This window comes from Leucoraja erinacea, chromosome 28, assembly GCF_028641065.1.
Source record: "Leucoraja erinacea ecotype New England chromosome 28, Leri_hhj_1, whole genome shotgun sequence".
NCBI classification, from domain to species: Eukaryota; Metazoa; Chordata; class Chondrichthyes; order Rajiformes; family Rajidae; genus Leucoraja; species Leucoraja erinaceus.
In genome coordinates, this window is record NC_073404.1 from 14,536,299 (window position 1) to 14,562,093 (window position 25,795).

The 25,795-nt window shown below is 45.8% G+C and overlaps 1 protein-coding gene across 3 annotated transcripts in view; it reads left to right on the forward strand.

Annotated features, from left to right (window-relative positions):
• The window catches only part of camkk1a (calcium/calmodulin-dependent protein kinase kinase 1, alpha a), a 111,957-nt gene that overhangs the window by 64,336 nt on the left and 21,826 nt on the right, over positions 1 to 25,795 (forward strand). For 2 of the 3 annotated variants that reach the window (XM_055657831.1, XM_055657832.1), the window contains exons 4-8: positions 13,565 to 13,612; positions 14,813 to 14,866; positions 16,321 to 16,372; positions 20,937 to 21,070; positions 22,744 to 22,780. In XM_055657831.1, the coding sequence (XP_055513806.1) occupies positions 13,565 to 13,612; positions 14,813 to 14,866; positions 16,321 to 16,372; positions 20,937 to 21,070; positions 22,744 to 22,780 (325 nt within the window). Of the gene's footprint in view, positions 1 to 116; positions 354 to 13,564; positions 13,613 to 14,812; positions 14,867 to 16,320; positions 16,373 to 20,936; positions 21,071 to 22,743; positions 22,781 to 25,795 lie in introns of those variants that run through there. The other variant, XM_055657833.1, reaches the window with a different exon arrangement.

The following is a 25,795-nucleotide window of genomic DNA, read 5'->3' on the forward strand; positions in this document are numbered from 1 at the left end:
TAGTGCTCCCTGTCCCCGAAGATTAATGAGCTGAACAATCCTGCCTCCTTCCAGGATCTTACAGAGATGGATGAGCCCATTTTTAGACGGATGTTGGCTTGTGCAGGCTACGTAGTGACACTGGACCCAAGCAGATGGAGATCAGATGATCAAACTGTTCCTCAGCTGTTGAAGTGGCAGGGTTTCAGTGTTAGTCAGTGAAGCTCATCCTTTTTAGGCAACTATCGCCCATGGCACAGAGGCAGGGGATCCAAGATATTACTCAGTCCTGAACACACACTGATGAGACGGTGACCATGCATGATGTTCTCCTGGGTCTGGCTCGGCAGAGAGACGGCATGGATCACTCAGAGGTAACTCTTCATTATTGCAACATTGGCACTGTCTGGGTAGCTTGTGCTGTGGGAGAGGTTTACCGCGACGCTGCCTGAATGCCAGGGTATTAGCGATGAGACGTTGGACAAACTTGGATTGTTTTCTCGGGGGAGTGTCGGTCGTTAAATGGAGATGCGACACAGGTTTATAAGACTGTGAGAGGAACAGACAGCGTGGATAGTCAGAACCTTTTTTCCAGGGTGCAAAGACGAGGGTATCGGTTTAAAGTCGGAGGGGAAAGTGTAAAGGAGATCTGCAGGGCAAGTTTTATTTAAATACAAAGAATAGTGGAAATTGCTGCCAGAGGTCGTGGTGGAAGCAGATATGAGAGTGGCGTTTAAGAGGCTTTTGGATAGGCATGTGGATATGCAGGGAATGGAGGGATATGGGTCATGTGGAGGCTGAGGAGATTAGTTTAGTTTGGCATCATATTTGGCGCAGACGCTGAGCCGAAGGGCCTGTTCCTTGTAGAGTGTTCATTCCCTTAGTTCACCTATCCATGTATCTGGCCCCTCCTGGGGATAGGGGTGGGGCAAGAGGTGGGGGTAGGGGTGGGGCAAGAGGTGGGGGTACAGGTGGGGAAAGAGCTAGCTAGTGAGGGGTGGATACAGGTGAGGAGGGCTTGATTGATAAATAATATGGAAACACCACACAGACAGAGAGGAAGGCTCTGCAAAGAGTCATAAAGACTGCAGAGAGGATTATCAGAACGGAACTCCCCTCCATGGATACAATCTATACACAGCGCTGTCAAAAAAGAGCAGAGGGAATCATCAGAGACACACTACATCCAGCTCACTCCCTGCTCAAACACAAAAACTACACATACAACCTCAGGCACAGACGAGCGGACAGCATCGTCACAAACAGAACACGCTTTTTTACGAGCTTCTTCCCTGCCACAGTGAGACTCTTGGCCAAAACAAAATGAACTGATGTCCTGACCTACCTCATAGCACATCATATTATATTATATTATATTGTCTCCTGGGCCTGTGTAATTTACAATGCAATCGACACTTTTTATATAGGGTTTGTGTAATTTACAATGCTCTCACTTTCCCCTTTATATAGGGTTTTAGGCATTTTCTTTCTTTTTTAGTTCTAGAGAAGTATATGTTTTTATACTGCAGCTGTACAGGGTCTTGGTGAGACCACACCTGGAGTATTGCGTACAATTTTGGTCTCCAAATCTGAGGAAGGACATTATTGCCATAGAGGGAGTGCAGAGAAGGTTCACCAGACTGATTCCTGGGATGTCAGGACTGTCTTATGAAGAAAGACTGGATAGACTTGGTTTATACTCTCTAGAATTTAGGAGATTGAGAGGGGATCTTATAGAAACTTACAAAATTCTTAAGGGATTGGACAGGCTAGATGCGGGAAGATTGTTCCCGATGTTGGGGAAGTCCAGGACAAGGGGTCACAGCTTAAGGATAAGGGGGAAATCCTTTAAAACCGAGATGAGAAGAACTTTTTTCACACAGAGAGTGGTGAATCTCTGGAACTCTCTGCCACAGAGGGTAGTTGAGGCCAGTTAATTGGCTATATTTAAGAGGGAATTAGATGTGGCCCTTCTGGCTAAGGGGATCAGGGGGTATGGAGAGAAGGCAGGTACGGGATACTGAGTTGGATGATCAGCCATGATCATATTGAATGGCGGTGCAGGCTCGAAGGGCCGAATGGCCTACTCCTGCACCTAATTTCTATGTTTCTATGTTTCTATGTTTCTATGTGTCTTCTGTGTGTCTTTTTAACTTGACTTGACTCTCTGAACAACCGCACAAGAGTTCCTATGTGTGTAAGCACAAATGGCAAATAAAGTTTTTGACCTTTGACCTAATAGCCAGATGTTGAAGGGAAGAGTGGAGAGTGATAAGAGGACAGAAGGTGATAAATGGACAATAAAAGGCAATGGATTTTGTAATCTGATAGCAAAAGAAGGTGCAGCATGAAACTGAATGAGGCTGGTAGCATATGGGAGTCACAGAGCGAGGGGAAGCGTGAGGTGTAGCGGAGGGAAGGGGATCCAATGGAAGGAGTGTCTGGGTGATGGGCACATGTAGTTGGGATGAGGGGTGGAGGAAACTGGGTGATAGGGGGCTGGAGGGTTAGAGGGTTGGAAGAAGGGTAAAGAAGAGAGGATGTGTGGGTTACATTGGAAAATTCAATGTTCATGCCATTCGGTTGCAGACTACCCCGGCGGAATATGTGTTACTGTTTGTCCTCACTCCAGCAGTGGAAGTGCTCATAGGCAGATGGATTGGTGTGGGAATGCACACCTCCAGATTCAGGGACAGTTTCTTCCCAACTGTTATCAGGCAACTGAACCATCCGACCAACAAATAGAGGGCAGTCCTGAACTACTACTTACCTCATTGGTACCCTAGGACTATCTTTGATCAGACTTTGCTGGCTTTACCTTGCACCAAACGTTATTCCCTTATCATGTATCTGTACACCGTAAATGGTTCGGTTGTAATCATGTATTGTGTTTCCGCTGACTGGATAACACATAACAAAAGCTTTTCACTGTACCTCGGTACACATGGCAATAAACTAGACTGAAGGAGAACTAATATGGCGGGCAACCAGGAGATCTAGATGGCCACAGCGGACAGAGCACCAGTGCTTGGCAAGGTGGCTGCGTAATCTGCAAATTGTCTCACTGATGTTGAGGAGGCCACATTGAGAGCACCAAATGCAATAGAGGAGATTGGAGGAGGTGGACATGAACATCTGTCTCCCCTGGAAGTGCAGCGTGAGTCCTTGGATGGAGGTGAGGGTGGAGATGGAGAGACATGTGTGTCATCTGCTACAGTCGCCAGGGGAAGGGTCTGGGGAGGGAGAGAGATGGGTGGGGAGGGATGTGTGAGCCAGGAGATCACTGAAACAGTGGTCCCTGTGGAAAGCAGAAAGGTTTAGGGAGAGGAAGATACGTCTGGGCATAAGGTTACAGTTATGGATGGCGGATATGTCCCCTCACACCCCAAAGACGCCTCACACCCCAACCATGGACTGTTTGCCCTCCTCCCATCAGGGAGGCGGTACAGGAGCCTCAGGTCACGTACTAGTAGGATGAGGAACAGCTTCTACAACAACACAATCACATTGCTGAACTCGGAGTCCCGCCGATAGATTTCTCTGGTCCCTCCGTCCCCATTGTTTAATTATTCTGTATTTCTTGATTATTCTGTATCTTCTCTCTTTCTATTTTTTTGTTTTTTTCTTTATGTACAACTACTAAGGACTGACGCAAAACTGCATTTCGTTGTACTGATACTTGTATTTGTGCGATGACATTAAAGTTGAATTGAATTGAATTGAATTGAATATGTCAAAGAATGATGTTTAAGAAGGAACTGCAGATGCTGGAAAATCGAAGGTAGACAAAAAGGCTGGAGAAACTTAAAAGAATGATGTGCTGGTTTGGAAACGTGTGGGGTGAAAGGGAAGGACTAAGGAAACTACCGCTGCCCTGCCTGGGAGGAGGTGGGAAGAGAGTGGGAAGCATGGAAAAGGAGGAAATGTGGCTGAGGGCTCCATCAACCACAGCGAAGGGGAAGCAGCGTTTGCTGAAAAGGAAGATATCCTGGAGTGGAAAGCCTCAACTCGAGAACAGATGTGGTGGAGATGGAGATGGGGAAACTGAAGGGCCTGTCCCACGAGCATGCGACTCCATGCGGCAAGCGCGACCTAAAGCCCGCAGCCGCTCGACGGCGTACACACGGAGATCGAGTGAGTGACGTGAAGTTCGAGCGAAGTCCGACGGACGTACGGCGTTGAGGCGGTGCGCATGGCGTTGAGGCTGCTGCGGGCAGGCAGGCCGTTGCCGCACGGTATTTTTGAACCCAGTCAGTTTTTCGGAGCACCGCGCGATGTCGGGACCAGCCCCGCACAACTCCATACGGCTCCGCCGATCGAAGTGGGACCAGCCCCGCGAGGCCGTACGGCTCAAGCGACCACGTTAGATCGCGCTCGCCACATGCAGGCGCATGCTGGTGGGACCGGCCCTTTAGGTCGCGCTTGCCGCATGGGTTTCGCATGCTCGTGGGATAGGCCCTTGAGAGAAAGGGGTGGCATCCTTACAAGAGCCACACGTAGTTTGTGCGTTCTCCCCGTGACCGCGTGGGTTTGGTTTCCTCCCACACTCCAAAGACGTACAGGTTTGTAGGTTAATTAGCTTGGTTTTGTATACTTGCCATAAGGGTAAATTGTCACTAGTGTGTGTAAGCTTGTGTTAATGTGCGGGGATCGCTGGCCGGTGCGGACTCGGTGGGCCAAAGGGCCTGTTTTTGCGCTGTATCTCTAAAATAAACTAAACCAGCTGGGAGTGCGGAGTAGTCAAGGTAGTTGTGGGAGTCAGTAAACTTGTGGTGAAGTTTCTGAAGGGTTTTTTTCAGCACTGCATGACTGACATAATAAAAAAAACCTTCCCTACCATTGAATAGTCTTGGAAAACGATGTAGAAAATCTATGTATTTTTAATAAAGTCCAGCTTTCCTCTCGTATGGGAGTTCAAAGCTCCAACTGACGTTTCAAAGACACCAGGGAGAAGTTTGGGCTGAAAGTCTTTCCTCTAATCCCTGCCTCTTGACAATCTACAGTATTTCAGGCAGAAACACAGGCAGGAAGGAATGAAAAACTGCAGATGCAGTGAATCTAAAATAAAAACAGAAAACGCTGGAAATATTCAGGTCAGGTCGCATGTGTGGGAGGAGAAATAGAGTTAATGTTTCCTTTGTCAGATTTGGTGAATGTTGGAAATGAAACAGGGTTTGTTGCAGAACAAGTGGGTGGGAAGGTTTGGGTGTAACTCAATGGGACGGGCAGCATCTCTGGAGAGTGTGGGAAGGTGACATTTCAGTTCGGGACCCTTCTTCAGTTTGACCTGAAATGTCACATACCCATGTTCTCCAGCGATGCTGCCCGACCTGCTGAGTTACTCCAGCACTTTGTGTCTTTTTTTTGTAAACCAGAATCTGCAGTTCCTTGTATCTACATAGAACAGCAGAGCACAGGAACAGTCCCTTCAGCCTGTGCCGAACATGATGGCATTAATCTCCTGTGCCTGCTTGTGATCGATATCCCTCCATTCCCTGTATATCATTCTGCCAATCTAAATGCCTCTTAAACATCTCTATCATATCTACTCCTAGGCACTCAGCTCTCTGCAAAAAAAAAAAAATTACTTGCCCTCCACAGTCTTAGAATAAAGGGGAAGCCATTTAAGACTGAGGTGAGAAACTTTTTCACCCAGAGAGTTGTGAATTTGTGGAATTCCCTGCCACAGAGGGCAGTGGAGGCCAAGTCACTGGATGGATTTAAGAGAGAGTTAGATAGAACTCTAGGGGTTAGTGGAATCAAGGGATATAGGGAGAAGGCAGGCACGAGTTATTGATTGGGGACAATCAGCCATGATCACAATGAATAGTGGTGCTGGCTCGAAGGGCCAAATGGCCTCCTCCTGCACCAAGTTTCTATGTTTCCATGCACATCTCATTTAAACATTTCCATTATGCCTTGAAAGCCATGCCCTCTACTCTATAAACTGAACTAAACCATTTTTTTTCACCATTGAAGAAGGGGAACGTTCTACTCTATCCATGCCTCTCATCATTTTATACTTCTATCAAGTCTCCCCCTAACCTCCATTGCTCCAGAGAAAACAATCTAAATGTGTTATTCCTTATAGTTAATGCCCTCTAATCCAGACAGCATTCCGGCACACCTTGTCTGCACCCTCCCCTGAAGCCTCCACATTGCTTCCTGCAATGGAACTGCACATTAATGTTTTAAATGCGGCCTAAGCAAAGCCTAACCAGACTTCCTGACTCATACTCAATATCTCGACTGATGAAGGCAAGCAGACCACACGCTTACCACCCTATCTACTTGTTTTGCTACTTTTATGGAGCTGTAAATTTGGACCCCAAGATCCCTCTGTACATCAATGCAATTAACTGTACACTTTCCCCTTACATTTGACTTCCCAAAGTTCAACCACTCACACTTGCTCAGATTACATTCTATCTGCCATTTCTCCACCCATATCTGTAGCTGATCTATATCCTGGTGTATATTTTGAAAGGCCTCCTCACTCGGCTTTTGGTTAGGCTGCATATGGTTAGGCTAGTTTGGCTTGGTTTGCTTAGGAGACAAGTGCTTTATAGTTTGGCCAGGACATTATGAGCCAACATGTTCCTGTGCCATACTGTACTGTTCTATCTTCAATGTGAACAAATCCATCAATATTGGTGTTGTCTGCAAGCTTACTAACCAACACCTCTACATTGACGCCCAAATCATTTTTACTCATCACATCATCCAAGTCACTTATATGTATCACAACAACAGTCCCAGCCCTGATCCCTGCTGAACACGACAGGTCATAGACTTCCAGCCAGAATGATGCCCTTCACCACTACTCCCTGTCTTCCATGGATGAGCCAGTTCTGAATTCAATCTACCAAGTACCGTGGATTCCTCGCACCTTAATCTTTTGGATCAGTGCATCATGTGACTCTTTACCAGATGCCTTCCTAACATCCATGTCGACAACATCTACTGCCCTACCCTCATCAATCGCTTTGCTCAAAAATAACTCAATCAAGTGGCCTGCCGTTTGTTGAAAGCCAAGCTGACTGTCCCTAGTTAACTGATTCTCATACAAATGCGAATAAATCCCATTTCAAATAATCCTCTCCAACAGCTTCCCTACCTCTGATGTGAGGCTCACTGGCCTTGAATTTCCTGGATCATCTCCATTTCCCTTCTTAAACAACGTACAATGTCTGTCTCTGATATACTCACATATTTCATTTTCTCTGACGTATCAATTTCTCGGTAATCCTTTGCTGAACTAAGAAGCCCTCCCAGGCCTCCGGTTTACTGTTTCCCCGTGAGCTTTCTTACTTAGACTTCATACCATCTGCACTTTCGCATGTAAATGGAATGAGCTGTACTGTCTGACTGCTTTAGGGGGAAGGAGATGGGTAAAAGCTCCAGTCCACATGGGCAGAGGGCTCAGCACTAATAATAATAATAATAATAATCTTTATTTATATAGCACTTTTCAACAAAACCAGTATTTGAACCAAAGTGCTTTACAGAGTTTGATTAAATTAATTGAACAGACCAAATGTCAATATATCCATACAAAACAAAAAAGAGAAAAAAGAAAAAAGACACAGAACAGTACACTATAGAAATCAACATGAAACGTCCCCCCACAGCAGAATTCACTGTGAGGGAAGGCACTAAAAATATCCAGTTCTCCCCCTCATAGTCCACCCGAGGTCGGGGTCTATATGTGGCCTCCTCAGCCAACTCGATGTTCTCAGGCCCTCTGCCGCGAAGCTGGATCATCGGCGTCGGGTGAACATTCGTCAGCGGCCTGGACTGAAGCGGCCACTTCCTCCCTGAAGACTGCAATGTCCAAAGTTCTCAGGCCGCTCAGGCACATTAATGGTTTCCAGGCCCAAAAAATAAAATCCGCCCATGCTGCCCGATGTTCATGTGTAGGAAGGAACTGCAGATGCTGGTTTACACCAGAGTCCAGTCTGAAAAAGGGTCTTGACCCGAAACATCACCCATTCCTTTGCTCCAGAATTGCTGCCTGGCCCGCGGAGTTACTCCAGCACTTGTGTCTATGCCCAATATTCATGTTTGATGCAGGTGCAAATTCACAACAGTTATCTTGACAGTCTTGGACGATGTTGAGTTTAGTTTAGGAAGGAACTGCAGATGATGGTTTACACTGAAGATAGATACAAAATGCTGGAGTAACTCAGTGGGTCAGGCAACATCTCTGGAGAAAAGGAATAGGTGACGGTTCGGGTCTGAAGAAGGATCTCGAACCGAAACATCACCTATTTGGGGTTGGACAGGCTAGATGCAGGAAGATTGTTCCCGATGTTGGGGAAGTCCAGGACAAGGGGTCACAGTTTAAGGATAAAGGGGAAATCCTTTAGGACCGAAATGAGAAAAACATTTTTCACACAGAGAGTGGTGAATTTTCTGGAACTCTCTGCCACAGAAGGTAGTTGAGGCCAGTTCATTGGTTATATTTAAGAGGGAGTTCGATGTGGCCCTTGTGGCTAAAGGGATCAGGGGGTATGGAGAGAAGGCAGGTACAGGCTTACTGAGTTGGATGATCAGCCATGATCATATTGAATGGCGGTGCAGGCTCGAAGGGCCGAATGGCCTACTCCTGCACCTATTTTCTATGTTTCTATGTTTCTATTTCTTTTCTCCAGAGATGCTGCCTGACCCGCTGACTCGCTCTAGTACTTCGTGTCTATGTTGAGTTTAGTTTAGTTTAGTTGCCATGATGATATGATATAAGAATCACAACAGATAGTTGATCCTGCTGAGTTACTCCAGCTTTTTGTGTCTATTTTAGATAGTTGAAGATACTGTGGTGGAGAAAACAGCACCACAGATCCACAAGACATAGATAACCAGCGGACCACTGTATCTACTGTGGGGAGCAAAACAGTTGAATCTCAACATGTAAACACCCAGCAGACAGTTGTAGCCACTGTGACAAGGAAAAACACACACAGTTGAACCACAAGAGAATCAAACCCTGCAGACAGCTGAACCTCTTCATGTCAAATCCCCGACGACAACACTAAATTGTTTTCACCCATTGTGAAAAATCCCCAGCAAACTGAAGCCCATCCTTGCATTCGCATGAACCTCACCCCTTCAAAATCTAGGTGGCAGCTGATAATAACCCAGTCAATAGCCAAACCCAAGGATATAAAAAAACAGCAGACATCAGAATCCATTCTTTCTTACCTTCTCTCTAACTACAGTTCTCAATTTCTCTCTGTCGTTTTCGCTCTCTCTCTCTCTTTTACTCTTCCTCTCCTCTTTACCTCTCGCTGTCTGTCCCTCACTCTCACTATCCCCTCTTCATTGTCTCTCTTTCTCTCCTCTTTCCATTCCTTTTCTCTCTCCTCTCTCCATCTCTCCTCCTTCTCCTCTCTCCTCCTCTCTCTCCCTCTTCCTTCTCTCTCCTCTCCTCTCCTCTCCTCCTCTCCTCTCCTCTCCTCTCCTCTCCTCTCCTCTCCTCTCCTCTCCTCTCCTCTCCTCTCCTCTCTCTCTCTCTCTTGCTCCTCTCTCCTTTCCTCTTACTCTCCTCTCTACCTCTCCCTGTCTGTCCTTCATTCTCTCTATCTCCTTCACACTCTATCTCCTTCCCACTCTCTCTCCCCCTCTCTCCCCCTCTCTCCCTCTCTCTCCGTCTCTCTCCTTCTCTCTCTCTCTCTCTCTCTCTCTCCTTCTCTCTCTCTCTCTCTCTATCTTTCTCTCTTCTCTCTCTCTCTCTATTTCTCCTTCCTTTCCTCCTCCTTCTCTCTCTCTCTCTTCTCTCTCTCCCCGTCTCTCTCTCCCTCTCTCTCTCTCTCTCCCTCTCTCTTTCTCCCCCCCCCTCTCTCTCTCTCTCCTCTCCTCTCCCCCCTCTGTCTTTTCTTTCTTGCCTCTACCTCACTGTCTGTCCCTCATTCTCTCTATACCCCTTCTCTCTCTCCTTCTCTCTCTCTCTCTTCTTCTCTCCCTCTGCCTCTCTCCCCCCTCTCTCTCTTTCCTCTCCTCTTCTCTTCACACTCTCTCTCTCTCTCTCTCCTCTACCTCCTCTTCTCTCTCTCGCTCTTTCCTCATTCTCTCTCTCCCCTCTCTCTCTGTCTCTTTCTCCTCTGCTCTCTCTCTCTCTCTCTCTCTATTCTCTCTCTCTCTCCTCTCCCCTCTCTCTCTCTCTCTCTCTCTCTCTCTCTCCTCTCTCTCTCTCTCTCTCTCTCTCTCTCTCGCTCTCCTTTCTCCTCTCTTTCTCTCTCTCTCTCTCTCTCTCTCTCTCTCTCTCTCTCTCTCTCTCTCTCTCTCTCTCTTTCTCTCTCTCTCTTTCACCCCTCCAGCAACATTCCGCAGCAGCTGACTGCCAGCCAGAGAAGCCACACTCCTCGACAGCAACATGTTGCAAAGTTGCGTGTGTGTGTGTGTGTGGTTTTGTGCAGGCAAGCTTGGGCTTGTGTCTCTCTTTGCTGGGTAGCGTTACTTATTTTGGCATTCGTGCTCAGACAATCACTGCAAGTTTTTAAATGGTAAGTCGCTGTTTATTTTCGCAAATAACGATTCTCTCTTGTGGTTGGAATTCCTGACCTTTTGATTATTCTCGTTATGAGACTTGACCTGTGTTGGGAAAATTACAGGGAGGAAGGGCAATCAGTACCAGATGGGGCCACCAGTCCCCTATTGGAACAAGAACCAGCCTCTCATACCAGTCTCTACCCCATCGACTCCATTTATACTTCCAGCTGCCTCGGGAAAGCAGTCAACATAATCACGGAATGATCACACCTCTCCCCTCTCCCATTGGGCAGAAGTTTGCACGCGCCCACCACTAGATTTAAGAACAGCTTCTCCACAGTTCTCAGACTACTGAATGGACCTCTCATCTGCTCAGGATGTATTCCCGATCTCCCAATCTACCATATTAAAGTCCATGCACTTTTTATACCTGCACTTTCTCTGTAGTTTGGTTTAGAGATACAGCGCAGAAAAAGGTTTTTCAGCCCACCGAGTCTGCGCCGACCAGCGATCCCTTCACACTAACACTATCCTACACACACCAGGGACAATTTACAATTTTACCATGCCAATTAATCTACAAACCTGTACGTCTTTGGAGTGTGGGAGGAAACCGGAGCTCCCGGGCAAAACCCACGCAGGGCACGTGAAGAACGTGCAAACTCCGTACAGACAGCACCCGTAGTCAGGATGGAACCCGGGCAGCAACACTACCGCTGCGCCACTGTGCCGCCCTGTATATTGTAACAAGGTGTAATACACTGACTTGTTTGAGAGACTCGCCACTGGTGCGTGAGATTTTCATTGTGTGCTGTCCCGATCTGAGCCGTAATTAAAAGGGCAACTGGGCCCCATATGAAAGGCAGGTTCAGAGGTACAGGTCAAACGCACAATTCTCTGGCGCTGTAAGGCAGCAACTCTACTGCTGTGCCACCGTGTTGTAACGCTATCTTCTGCACTACTATCTTTACTATCTTTATTTTCTCTTCTGCACTACCTGTGGTACTCATGTACAGTGTGATTTGCCCAGATAGCAGGGGCAAAAAAAGTTTTTCACTTGGTATCTTGGTACATGTGATTGCAATAATAAACCAAACCAAATGAGACTGATGTTGGTTAGACCACACCAGCAGCTCAGAGAGCAGTCCTGGACCCAGCAGCTTAGCCACATACATTGCTGCCGATGGGAGTACAGCAGGGGATCATCCAAATTACTCCTGAATTCTGAGAGTGAAACTATGTGGAAAACTAAGGTGACTAGAGTTATATTTTTTGTAACTTTAAATGGGTGATTTGATCATCATTCCCTATATACTGGGAATAATCGGCAGCTAGCTGGTTGTACTGTTGTAGACAATAGACAATAGGTGCAGGAGTAGACCATTCGGCCCTTCGAGCCAGCACGCCATTCAATGTGATCATGGCTGATCATCCTCAATCAGTACCCCGTTCCTGCCTTCTCCCCATATCCCCTGACTCCGCTATTTTTCAGAGCCCTGTCTAGCTCTCTCTTGAAAGCATCCAGAGAACCTGCCTCCACTGCCCTCTGAGGTAGTGCTGGAAACATGGTCAACAGTCAGAGTGAAGTCAGGAGCACCTCTACTGACATAACATTTTCCACAGAACTTTCTTCCACAAACTGAAATCAGTACCAAATCAACCGTCAATTATCGGAGCAAGGCTCCTCAATATAATCCCGTGTTCCGAAGGTTTTTTTGCAATTACAGTAAAACTCCAATAATCAACCTGCTGGACTTTAATATGCGTACGAGCAGATTCTCTGGGCTATTGGATGTCATCGGATTTATATCCCACATGCTTTTGTCTCTCTTCTTTCTTCTTCATCACACGTTGATATAACGTTTTTTTTTAGGAACCCCGTAAGGTCGAAAGGAAGAATAAGAAGCAGTGCCATAACATGCACTGTTCAATTCTTAAAGGGTTGGACAGGCTAGATGCAGGAAGATTGTTCCCAATGTTGGGCAAGTCCAGAACAAGGGGTCACAGTTTAAGGATAAGGGGGAAATCTTTTAGTACCGAGATGAGAAAAACATTTTTCACACAGAGAGTGGTAAATCTCTGGAATTCTCTGCCACAGAAGGTAGTTGAGGCCAGTTCATTGGCTATATTTAAAAGGGAGTTAGATGTGGCCCTTGTGGCTAAAGGTATCAGGGGGTATGGAGAGAAGGCAGGCACGGGATACTGAGTTGGATGATCAGCCATGATCACATTGAATGGCGGTGCAGGCTCGAAGGGCCGAATGGCCTACTCCTGCACCTATTTTCTATGTTTCTATGTTTCTATGCGTAAAGAGAGAATGGGGAACCGGACCCCACTTATTTTAAAGGAAGTGTGGACAAAATGGAGTTTAAAGAGAGTGTGAGAAGTAGGGACAGTGCGATAAAGGGAGTGCAGGAAACAACCTGGTAAATCAACGCTGAACCATCGGAACATCGGTTGCCAGATTGTCTGACTTTTACAACATTTCATTTGCAGATCCATTAGATATAATCCCGGATAGGTAACATTGCATTTAAAATACCTGCCAGAGGCAATTCACAAACTCCACTGCACCATAATTTGGAAATTAAAATGCTGGTCTCTCCATCTCCCTTTCCCCTGATTCTCAGTTTGAAGCAGGGTGTTGACCCGAAACGCCACCAATTCCTCTTCACCAGAGATGCTGCCTGACCCGCTGAGTTACTCCAGCTTCGGTTTAAACCAGCTTCTGTAGTTCCTAGTTTAAGAAGGAACTGCAGATGCTGGAAAATCGAAGGTAAACAAAAAAGCTGGAGAAACTCAGCAGGTGCAGCAGCATCTATGGAGCGAAGGAAATAGGCAACGTTTCGGGCCAAAACGTTGCCTATTTCCTTCGCTCCATAGATGCTGCCTCACCCGCTGAGTTTCTCCAGCATTTTTTGTCTACCTTCTGTACTTCCTTCCTACACTGCTGGTCTTTTGTCTTTTGTTTCACTTGGCAGTTTCACTTGCAGAAATGTGAGCTGAGTAGGATTAATTTGCCTACTCTTGTTTTCTTCTGTAAAAATGCAAAAATCAAAGATAACCAGCGATTAATATTGTTCCTATTTCCCTCTAGGACTCTATGCGTTTGAACCAATACCAGCTGAAGACTGAAATTGGAAAGGTAAATAGCAGCTGGTGTTTTGATGTTGCAACTCCGTTCTAAGTAACTGTATGAATTGGGAAGCCATGCCCTTCCTCATTGTCAGAGGTGCATCTTTTCCCATGGATGTTTTCAGGGACTGAATGGATTCTTAAAGTCATAGAGGCAAAAACAAGGAAACAGGTCCTTCAGCCAAATCATCCATGCCGACCAAGATGACTCATCCAAGCTACTCCCATTTGTCCATGCCTGCCCATATCCCTCTAAACCTTTCTTATTCATGTACCTATCCAAATATCTTTTAAACGTTGCTATTGAAACTATTTCTCTGTAGGCTCGTTCCGTGCACCCTGTGTGTGAAAAATGGCAATTTCCTCAAACATCACATATGCATTTGTCTTTCATTCTCAACATTCTTATGTTCAGGGTGCTGATGCTTTGCTGAGGTTTCCCGCCAGTGGACTCCCGGAAACAGGGTCAGAGGTCGGATGCCTGTAATTAATTTGTCTTCAGAGCTGAATCTTGAGTAGCTGCAGGGAGGGAGGGGAGGAATCCTCACATTGAGCAGGGGTGAGCTTTCACCTTGGATAGTTGCCCCAGATCACCCGTCAACCCCAATATAACAGGTCACAAAATGTTTAAAGCCGTTCTTGATTTAGGCTTCAAACCAAGGTAGGCCAATCCACCGGCAATTGGTGGTATCATTCTTCCCTACACCTTGTCTGTCACTTGGACATAATCCTTGCCCAAGATGCTGCATCTTTAAAAGTGCTCAGGACACCAACAGGAGCTTGGGGAATGGCCAAGCCTTAGTCTACCTCAGTCTCGGCCTAGACCCGTGCTCTCCACTAAGCTGGATTTGAACGGATTGTGGTCTCCAAGTCCTGGCATTGAACTCTGAATCTGTTCCATAATAAAAGGCCTGGCCCACTTGGGCGTTATTTGCGCGTCATTTATGCGACATCATTTACGTGCCACGACGCACGACGCGACAACAATTACTCATCACGCCCGCGTCATGACGCGCTCATGGCGTGCATTGTGGCGCGTGGTGAGACGTGGTGGCGTAGGCAGTGACGCCCCAAGAGGATTTTGGGATTCACAAATGACGCCCAAGTGGGACAGGCCCTCAAGGCTGCGATCTAACGTTTGTGTCTTTCCTCTAACGTTTAAGGAAATGATTTCACTATGTGACTAATCTGAGCTTTGCTTTGTTGACAGGGATCCTATGGCGTGGTGAAGTTGGCGTACAATGAAAATGACGACAAGCATTACGTGAGTAAGCTGGAGATCCGTATCTTGTACTGGAGGTGGAGGCTGCCGTTTGGTGAGAGCCACGTCTTCCTTTGGGCAGAGTAGGGTTAATACACCCTCTGCCCTTGGCTTACTTAGGATAGAACCACTTCAAAATGGACACCATTTCCATCAAAGTTGTGATGAACCAGTTGGGATATTGTAACTTCCAACTCTGAGGATGACAGTTACAAGCTATCTGATAGTTCCATGCCAAATTAGTTGTTTCGTGCATGTTTATTATAATTAGAACAGCAAAGGTTGATTCTCTGAACAAAGTAAACTAGTTGGGAAAGTATTTGAGCTGACATGGTGTTTTTTCTGTGGTAATGATTTGAATACAGAAGTATTTGAAATCCCCAAACACCTCATTACTGTTTAAACATATCCTTGTGTTGAAGCCTTTGATCACATCGCCAAGCCCTGCAGTTAAAAGAATTCACTGGTGTAAAATATTCAAAAAAAATATGATTCAGTGTAGCAAGAATGGTGAGCAGATCAGCATATATATTTCTGGATCTGCTGCATCATTGAGGTTGCTTAATCTCGCTTATTTTTTAAGCTTTAATATATTTTTTAAATTTTGGAATCAAACCAAGTTTAGCTTGAAAGTGAGACAGTTTCTTCCCAGCTGTTATCAGGGAATGGAACCATCCTACCACAATTAGAGAGCAGTCCTGAACTACTATCCACCTCATTGGAGACCCTTGGACTATCTTTGATCGGACTTTATTGGCTTTATCTTGCACTAATTATTCCCGTTATTCCTTTTATCATGAATGTGTGCACGGTGGATGGCTCGATTGTAACCATGTATTGTATTTTCGCTGACTGGTTATCTTGCAATAACATCTTTTCACTTTACCTCGGTACAGGTGACAATAAACTAAACTAAACTACAATAAACTAGAATGTAGTGGTGAGGTGTCTGGAGAACAGGGTCTTCCAGAATCTCATCCCCTTGATCTTTCAAAAATGTATAGACCTGCTCTTTAATTACCCCCAATGACCCAGCCTCCATAACCTTCCATGATAGAGACTCACCACCCTCCGAAAGAAGCAGCTATAGTTGATGACCATTGGGGGGCCAGGTCTGTTTGTAGAAACACTGTTCTCTGTGTCGACAAGTATTGGTACTGGGAGATATTTCAAGTGACAATAGATGGTGAGGTTGGAGTGAATGGCTCTGGCCAAATATGAGATTATGGTGGCAAGGAGCAGGCAAGTGCTTAGGGTCCCCGTTACTTTTTTGACCAGGATATATTTCAATCTTTGAATACGGCCCCTGCAACTCTGCACTGATCATTACTGCCAAAGCGTTTAGTAAATCTGCTGAAATTGAATTACTTGATGTTATCTCTTTTCTAATATTTAACAATGACATGGTGTTATGTGGAAAATTCCTTGATCGTGACAGGAATGTTCTTTCTCCCCAGGCCATGAAGGTACTTTCCAAAAAGAGGCTGATGAAACAGCAAGGATTTCCACGTGAGTTGGCTTCCAGTTTGCCTATTTATACTCTGATACAATTTGTCCAATTCCAGGCTTTTGGCCTTACATTGCAATCCGTGATACTGGTGTGGGTGGATGTCCACTTCTGCCCCCTTATGGTCTACATCCCCACCCCTTATGGTCAGCATCTCCACACCCTTGTGGTCTACATCTCTGCACCCTATGATCCATGTCTCCCCCACAAATGCCATCCAAGCTGTACCTACATGTTAATTATCTGTGTGTTCAATCTTGCCAGCTCTGTCGGAACTTTATGCATTTCTAACACAATATCTCTTCTAAAAAATGATGTGGTCTGTGGCTCATCAACTTCTGATTCTATAACCTCTTCGCATCTTGTCTTCGTTACAGATCATAAGATCATGCTTTCAGAGATGTTACGGGGATCTATCAGAAGACCTGCCTTCTCCCCGTAACATCTGACACCTGTACTAATTAAGAATCTATCTATCTCTGCCTTAAATATATCCACTGACTGCCTCCACAGCCTTCTGTGCCAAATAATTCCACAGATTCACCACCCTTTGACTAAATAAATTCCTTCCCATCTCCTTCCTAAAAGAATGTCCTTTCATTCTGAGGCTGTGGCCCCTAGTCCTAGACTCTCCCACTAGTATAACTTCCTCTCCACATCCACTCTATCCAAGCCTTTCACTATTCTGTATGTTTCAATGAGGTCCCTCCTCATTCTTCTAAAACTCCAGTGAATATAGACCCAGTGCCGTCAAACACTCACCGTATGTTAATGATGATCCTGCCTCTTTGTTGAGAACAGATGTCAGTCCAACTGGTTTATTGTTGCCCAGCATTTTTCTCTGCTTTCTTGGATAATTATGTTATATTTACAACATTTGAGTGTGCCTGGACTGTTCCAGATTCCAGGGATTTTTGGAAAATGATTTGTCTGCTGCATTTTGTTTGAGAAATCAGATTTATAAATTATTTGATCCCGTGGAATTGTTGGGCTTTAGACCTGTTCATTTTGTTTTAATTAAATCGTTATTTTTATTTTTTTAATTCAGCTTCTTTAGTTAAATTACCTACTTTAAGGCCCCATCCCCACTCTCAGCAGGAATTCAGTTTCCTGCTGTTTCAGGCACAGTGATTGTATCTTGTCCAGTGAGGACAGATTCAAAGTCAAGTCAAGTTTATTCGTCACATACACATACGAGATGTGCAGTGAAATGAAAAGTGGCAATGCTCGCGGACCTTGTGCAAAGGTGGTTGTTTCAACGTTTCTGTTTCTTTGTTCCCCATTACAACATCACCAGTCTCTGCCACAGGGCAGACGTAGGCATTTGCTACAGTCTTCCTTTTCACATGGTCGCCGATTGGTGAGACGCATATAAATCTGCTTGAGGTTCCAGAGTATGATGCTGCACCCTTTGTTACAATTAACCTACAATGTAGTTACAGGGCGGGATGTGTCATCTCCATTGCGAGAAAGAGAATCAGATTGGTGAAATGCGACTACAGCCAATGGAATGTTGTCCCTGGATCCCATTGACTTCAGCTTAACCAGGACTTCCTGATGCCCCTTTTGGCCAAGTGCTGCTTTGATGTCAAGGACTCGTCTCGCCTTTGGTATTTAGTTCTTTGGTCCATATTTTGATCAAGACTGTGATGTGGTCTGGAGCTTGGTGGTCCATGTAAAGCCCAATATGAGCATCAATGAGCAGCATTCTGCGATTTCAGACCTCGGGAGCAGGCAGAGATCAACTCTGTACTCCGAATGATGATGGCTACTAGTGCAACAGACTTGTCTTTTTTTCAGTGACCCACTTGATTAGTTGAGGAGAATGTTCCTAGTCATTGTAACTTGATGAGGCATGAATGCAAAGCCTTCAGGAACCGCACAAGTACAGACAATGTGGGTACTGTTGTGTCGAACATGATGCCAAGACCTTCTTTTACCAAGCTGTGGATCATCCATATCCTTACATGGCCGTCTGAATGGGGGGGTGCGTTGGGTGCAACCGCACCCCCCCTTTTTTCCTCCCTAAGAAAAAAATCACCAAAAAAAAAATTGGAAAAAAAAAAATTGGAAAAAACCCCCAACATTTCCACTTTGGAAAAAGGCCAGTTCTCTGTTCTCCCGTCGTCGGGCAAGAGTGACTGAATCTGAACCAAACGGCTGTAACCCCAACACCAGACACCACTGCGGCGGAGCCCGCTCCCCTCGCCTCCCCCCGTCGGGGCCCAAGCCATCTTCCCCCCACACCACCCCCGCTGGGCCCACTCCACCCCCGCTGACCTCCGCTGGGTCCATGCCACCCTCGCTGGGCCCACGCCACCCGCCGCTGGGTCCATGCCACACCTGTTAATTTTTGAAATATTGGTCATAAATTTGGTTCAAAAATGCTCCAAAATAAGGCTCAGAATGCATCAGAGAGCATCTAAAACCCCTGAGCTTCCGGCATGGACCCTGGCATCGAGGGACTTCACGCAGCGCGCACATTATTTCACATTAAGTTTTTTGTAATCCTGTCATGCCACCCCCCTTTCTTTGTACGAAAAGCTTCGTACGGGCCTGCCTTAAATTCCCTGCATAACCGTATGCCTATCAAAAGCCACTTAAATGGCACTATTGTACCTGCCTCCACTACTAACCCTGGCAGTGCATTCCAAGCACTCACTATTTTCTCTGTGATTGGGTGGCTCAGCTGCTTATGCTGCATGTAGCTGCATCGGTTCTCCCTTTCCAGTACCTTGTTTCCATCTCACCCAAGTCATGCACTCCTCTCCCTCTATTCAACTCTCATTTGCTCTGTCTTTCTCTCATCTCTCTTTCGCTACCTCTTCTTTCTCCATCCCTCTCTTTCTTTCTCCTCGTTTGGTCCTCTGCCTTTCTGTTCATTTATTTTTCTTTCTTTCTCCCTCTTTCCTCCCCTCTTTCTCTGTCTGTCATTGTCTCTCTGTCTCTCTGCCTCTGTACATCTGTCTATCTGTCTCTCTGTAATTGAATGTCTCTCTGCCTCTCTGCCTCTCTGCCTCTCTGCCTCTCTGCCTCTCTGTCTCTCTTTCTGTCTCTCCCTTTCCCTTTCCTCACTAATTATGAAGAAGGGATATCCAGTTCCTCAGGTCTTTTCTTACTCGGGAATCATTGTTGGCCTCTGTGTCTCTGTAGAAAGTCTGAACAAAACATAAGCAACACTTCCCGCTCCCCTGGGTTGTGTGAATCCACACTTGTGGCCCAACTGGTTTTGCTCGGGTTGTTGAGCAGGTTGACGTTGTACAGTTCAATGCGCATTGTTCAAAGTTTAATCTTCACACAGCTGCCAAACGTAGAGCTGCAAAGACGAGTGTTCGGGATCAGATTGCAGTCTCCAACATTATCGTGTTAATAAACAAATCAGCGAGCTAGAAACTTGGACCAGCTCCTGTTGGCAGCGATCAACTAAACAACATTAACGCCTGTCACAGTAACAATCTTGTCAAAAATCTTGAAAGTTTAATTGCATTGTCTCTACATATTAGTTCTTTGTGAGATACAAGGAAGTGTAGGTGCTGGATTACAAACCAACAAATTCCTCGCCACAATTCCAGGGTAGGCTGGAGTCTGAGCACCATAAACTGGTACAAAGGGAAGTGGTGAAAATGTACCAAAATTTGTAAACTCTTGCTCCTTGCCTGTTGACCTTTGATCTAGTGGTACGTCTGGCAGAGAGGGGCAACTCAAAAGCCACGAAACAGGGGCATATCTGATCATTCTGAAAGGAAGATGGCCCAAGGACAGAGTGTGGCCGTGGGGAATGGTATGGTTATTGGAGCCATGCTGAAATTCCTTAGTCTTCTGATGGTGTGGGTGATTTCTTGGCCATTGTGGTTATTGGTGACATTTATGCCTTGGATCTTGAAGCTCTCAACTATCTCCACTTCATGGTGATGCAGACTGGGTCATGTACACCACCGTGCTTCCTGAAGTCGATGATTAGTTGTTTCATTTTGCTGACTTTGAAGGACTGGTTCTTGTCTTAATGCCATGCTACTGAGCTCTAAATCTCCTTCCACTACTCTGCCTCAACATTGTTCGAGATCCGGCCCACTACATCTGTGTCATCTGCAAACTTGTAAGTGGAGTTAGAGCATAATTTGTCCGTGCAGTCGTGAGTGTATAGGGAGTTTAGAAATGGTCTGCGATCACACCCTTGTGGGACACCGGAGTTGAGAATTATTGTGGAGAGTGTTTTGTCATTTACTCTTGCTGACTGACGTCTATGCATCTGGACAGTGACAATCCAGTTACGGATAGTTCATGCTCCCTAGGTCCAGGAGTCAGTGCCCATTTGAAGAATTAAGTAGGAAAAGTATAACTAATACCCCAACCTATCAGGCACTCAATGAAGCATGTTCTTTGGCCTGTACTAGGAGTGCAGTTTAGGACAACAAAATCCAGAGAGTCCTCAAGATTGTTTGCATCGCATTGCCCAACCATGAAACACCAGCCTTGAACTATGCCTGAGCTCCCCTGTTGCAAAATTCTGAGTAAGGTTGTGTCCTTTATTCAAATCGATGCATCACTCTTTGCTCTGGATTCCAGGTCGCCCCCCTCCTCGGGGATCAAAGCCCCCATCTGGAGAGCAGCCCAAGGCTCCAGCACCCCTGGAGCGGGTCTACCAGGAGATAGCCATACTGAAGAAACTTGACCATCCCAACATAGTGAAACTAATGGAGGTGAGTTGCTTAGATGTTGACCCACTGACAATGTTTTCATTTCATGCTAAACGTAGGCCTTGGCTGAACCAGGTTCATTGGTACGGTGATGGCCATCGATCACTCAATGCGCCAATCAGTTCTTTTTCTGAAGCAATTTCTACAAATTTGGCAAATGCATCAACCGGGGAAATGGTGATCAGGCAATCCAGGCCTGTCTTCCATGCCCTTACCCTCCCACGAGGAACGTCACTGAATTTCCTTACGGGTGAACTGTCACCAAGTGCGCCCACCCCTATTTTAATCGTTTCCCCGGTTGTTGTAGGGAAAAGAATAGTGAGGGCTAATACCTAGTATATGGGGATGTGGGTTGTGCTAATTTGGTGACAGGGAACTGCAGACAAAGCCTAAAAGTAGAGACATGGAAAGCAGCAGTGATGACACCCAAGTTTCAGGAACCTCATAGATCAAATAATAGCGTGCACCCATTATTATAACTGAAAATTCAATCTACTGTAAATGAAGTTGGACTTGTGGATAATCATTTTATTCTGTAATTAAGACGTAATTTGTTACCTAAGTCTTTCTGTAACCTCCATTCTGCAATCAAGACCTGGTTTCGCGGTTAATCAAGTTTCTGTGTAACTTTGTCAGCTGAGAAGGTAAAAGCTGTACCAATGTCACGCTCGGGAGATCAGCTTAGACTCGTCTCCTGGCACTCACCAGTTTTAATAAATCGCTCATTACTTCGAACAATGACTCCGCGTGGCCTTTCAATGTGCTCCTACACTAACACTGCTTTATCTTAAGATGTCCGGTCATGTTATTTGATCTTCTACTTCCTGACAGCTTTGTCACAGCCAGGTGGGGATCTGAGACAAGGTTGCGAACAGGTGGACCCCAGTCCCTGGACCCACTCCAGTAGCTAGCTCAGCCTGCACAAGGCATCACTCCCCTCCCGTTCCTCAGACTGACCCTGAATATTCCACCACAGCAGATATTCAGTTTAGGGAAAAAATGTTTGTTAACAGCAGAGTGCATAAAATCTGGTGTTCAACATTGTGATCACGGCCACACGTTTTAATTTGGATGGATGGATTTTGAGATAATTTAGTATCACCCGAAATGCTGGGCATAGAAAGCTTTCAGCCAAGGGCTAGAATGTGGGTTTACTAAGGATATGGATCTGTGGGCTAGCATGGACATGGTGGGATGAATGGTCCTTTTCCCATGTTGCTGGATCCCATGACTCTACTTCTGAGTAGAACTTAGAACAAAACAGCACAGCAACAGGCCCTTCGGCCCACAGTGTTTATAGTGAACGTGATGCAGAGTTAAATTAATCTCATGTAATTTATATCCCTCCACTCTCTTCATATCCATTTAAAGGCTGATTTAAAGCCAGGAGTACAGAATATAGTATTACCGTTACAGAGAAAACGCATCTGAAAAAAGTGCAAGATCTGCAACAACGTAGATTGGAAGATCGACAATCATTCTTTGTGTATGAAAGGTCTGTTCAGGAGTGTGTTAACGGCGGGGAAGATGCTGTTCCTATATCACAACAGTTCAAAACTCCCTCACTGGTTCCCCAGTCCATTGGGACCTCTGGAACTTGTGAAAGGCGCTATATATATTCAGGATTTTCTGTCCTCTTAATTCCCATTTGTGTGAATTCTCTCTCTTGTTTTCAGGTTCTGGATGACCCCACTGAAGATAATCTACACATGGGTATGTATTTGGCTGTTGGAGTATGGAGGGAAATGCCTGTGTGGTATTGTAGCAATACTGTAGTAGATGGTGTTTTCACTGTGTTGGACAAGAATGTCTTTTGCCTTACCCTCCTGTAAGATTTTTTTTCGCTGTGCAGCTGTTTCCTCTCAATCAACAGATATTTCTTCTCCGTCTCTGCTGACATTAGCTCTCTGACTATGGATTCAGGACTGAGGTGGATGGGAAGGGAGGTCAGTCCATGGTCGCTCCGAGCTGGAGGCTCACCTCCACAGCCTCCAGCAGTGGGAGGGGAGCAGGGGGAATGGCTGGATTTCCCCCTCTCAGGACTGAAGTGCTCTCAGTCCCAGCTTCCTGCTGGCGGGACACGTACCTGTGGTCCCACAGGACAACAACCTCTCAGAGGGCCTGTCTCCATCCGTTCATCCTCCTGTGCTCTCCGAGTGTCAGTCACACTCCCGTATCATCGGTTATTGCACCCGTCCACAGAAAACCAGGCTACATCTCTAATGCAAAGTGAAGGCAGTGCTACACTGCCTGAGGTGCCCTATTCCCACTCTGCTCTCTGCTCCCTCAGGTCCATGGAATCCACCTTTATCACTCAATAGGAGGAAAAGCATGGGAGTTCCCCTTGATGTCCTGACAAGCCTCACCAAACTATGAAAGACAATTCCTCTGCAGGTTTGGAGGAAGAGAGTCTTTTCCAAGCCCATTCTCCTTTGAAGTTTCACTGCGAACCATCTAATTTCATTCAAGTCGCGCCTTACAGCTTCTACAAATCACCAAGCTGTGTTGCTTTCAAGGTGTTTAAATGATTCTACTGGTACCCCCCGCTTGGGTGACAGTGGCTGGGTACAGGTTCAGGCTGAGCGCAGTGTCTAGTTTGTGTAGTTTAGTTTAGTTTAGTTTAGTTTATTGTCACGTGTACCGAGGTCCAGTGAAAAGCCTTTTTGTTGTGTGCTAACCAGTCTGCCTTGGGTTAACTGACTCGGTTGGTTCCTCCTCGAGTGGCAGACCCGATGTTTCTTGTTCTTGTTCGTTATCCCTACAGTTAGCCACGTGATATCCAGCCTGACCGCTGAGGCTGCGGGCTCTTTACCGACTGGCCTCCGTTCTGTACTGCCTCCTTGTTATCTGGATGTGTGGGCCCAGGCTGCTCACTCCCAATGTGAACAAGGGCCTGTCAGTCTGCCTGTCCAATGTGAATACCTTCTCTCCAAAATCCACAAATACCTTCTCCCCAAAATCCACAAACCTGACTGTCCTGGTAAACCCATTTTCTCTGCCCGTTCGTGCCCTACCGAAAAAAAAAAAAAACGATTTCCTTCGCTCCATAGATGCTGCTGCACCCGCTGAGTTTCTCCAACACTTTTGTCTACCTTCGATTTTCCAGCATCTGCAGTTCCCTCTTAAACAATGTGAATTAAACGTCCTCTAGCCAGACCGAGCCGTCACTTTGAGCTGCACGTTTCACAGCCAAAGCTTTTCTTCGGTTTAACCACTTGGGAATCTGAAGGACATACCACAGTCCTGCCTCAAATGCTTTTGTCGCTTACAGCGTAGGATAATACCAGCATGTTGCCCATGTAAACACTCACACTCAGCTTCTGGTCAGCTCAGAGGGGATCTGACTTGCTTTACTTCATTTTAAGTTTGCCCTATTATAAATCAGTCGCCATGTATAGTCTGCCCTTCTCATCAGTTGAATAGCTTCCGTCCAGAAAATCCCAAACATCTTTAATCTGCACCTTTGTGCCCTATTCCCTCGTGCCTCTAGGTCCCTAGCAGAACAATTCTAATCCCATTCAATTCCCATTCCCATTTTCTTTTTGCAGATTCTATCACTTACCTACATAGAACACAAAACACTAAGCGTAGAAACGGGCCCGCTGGCCCGCTGGCCCACGACTTCAGTGCAGAATACAATACCTACTTAAACAAATCCCTTATGCCCTCATGTGCTCTATTATCCACTGTTATCCACAGATCTATGTGCCTATCTGAAAGCCTCTTAAAAGCCACTGTCATATCTGCTTCCATCACCACCCCTGGCAGCGCATTCCAGGCACTTGCCACTCTCTGTGTAAATAAAACCTACCCCACATATCTCCCTATGATCTACAGCTATGCCCACTAGTAAGTGACAATTCTATCCTGGGGAAAAAAAGTTAGGGCAATCTATCTTATCTACTGTATCCTTATAATTTTATAAACCTCCATGAGGTCTTCATTCAGCATCTCACGCTCCAGACAAAACAATACAATGAAGCTCGATTCCTGGCAGCGTTTTGGCAAACTTCTTCTCCACTCTATCCAAAGCCTCTATGCGCCTACTGTAATGGTATGATCAGAACTGCACATAATATTCCAAAAGCAGCAAAGTTCAATAAAGCTACAACATAACTTTCTGACGCTTATGCTCAATGGCCCAACCGGTGAAGCCAAGTGTATCAGATGCCTGCTGTTGTTATTGACTTCTGTTGCCACTTTTGGGAAGTGACAGACTTGGACCTCAAGATCCCCCTGTTTTTCAATGCTGTTAAGGATCCTTCCATTAATTATATACGTTCCCCTTATGTTTGACTTCACAAAGTGCAACACCTCACACCTGTCGGGATTAAACTCCATCTGCTATTTCTCCACCCCTGCCTGTAACTGATCTTTCCTCGTGTATCCTTCGACAACCTTCCTCATTGTTCGCAACTCCTCCAAATTATGTGTCATCTGTAAACGTACTAACCAGCCCACCTGTGTTTTTGTCTAAGTATGTATATCACAAACAACAGACATTGTAGCACTGATCCCTGCAGAGCATCACTGATCACAGCCCTTACACCACTAGTCTCTGTCTTCTGTGTGAAAGCCAGTTCTGAATCCAAACTTCCAAGACCCATACATCTTAATGCCATACTAAATGTAGACAACATCCACTGCCCTACTCTCATCAATAATCTTCATCACTTCCTCAAGACTACACTAAGTTAGTAAGGCATAATCTATCCCGCACAAAGCCAT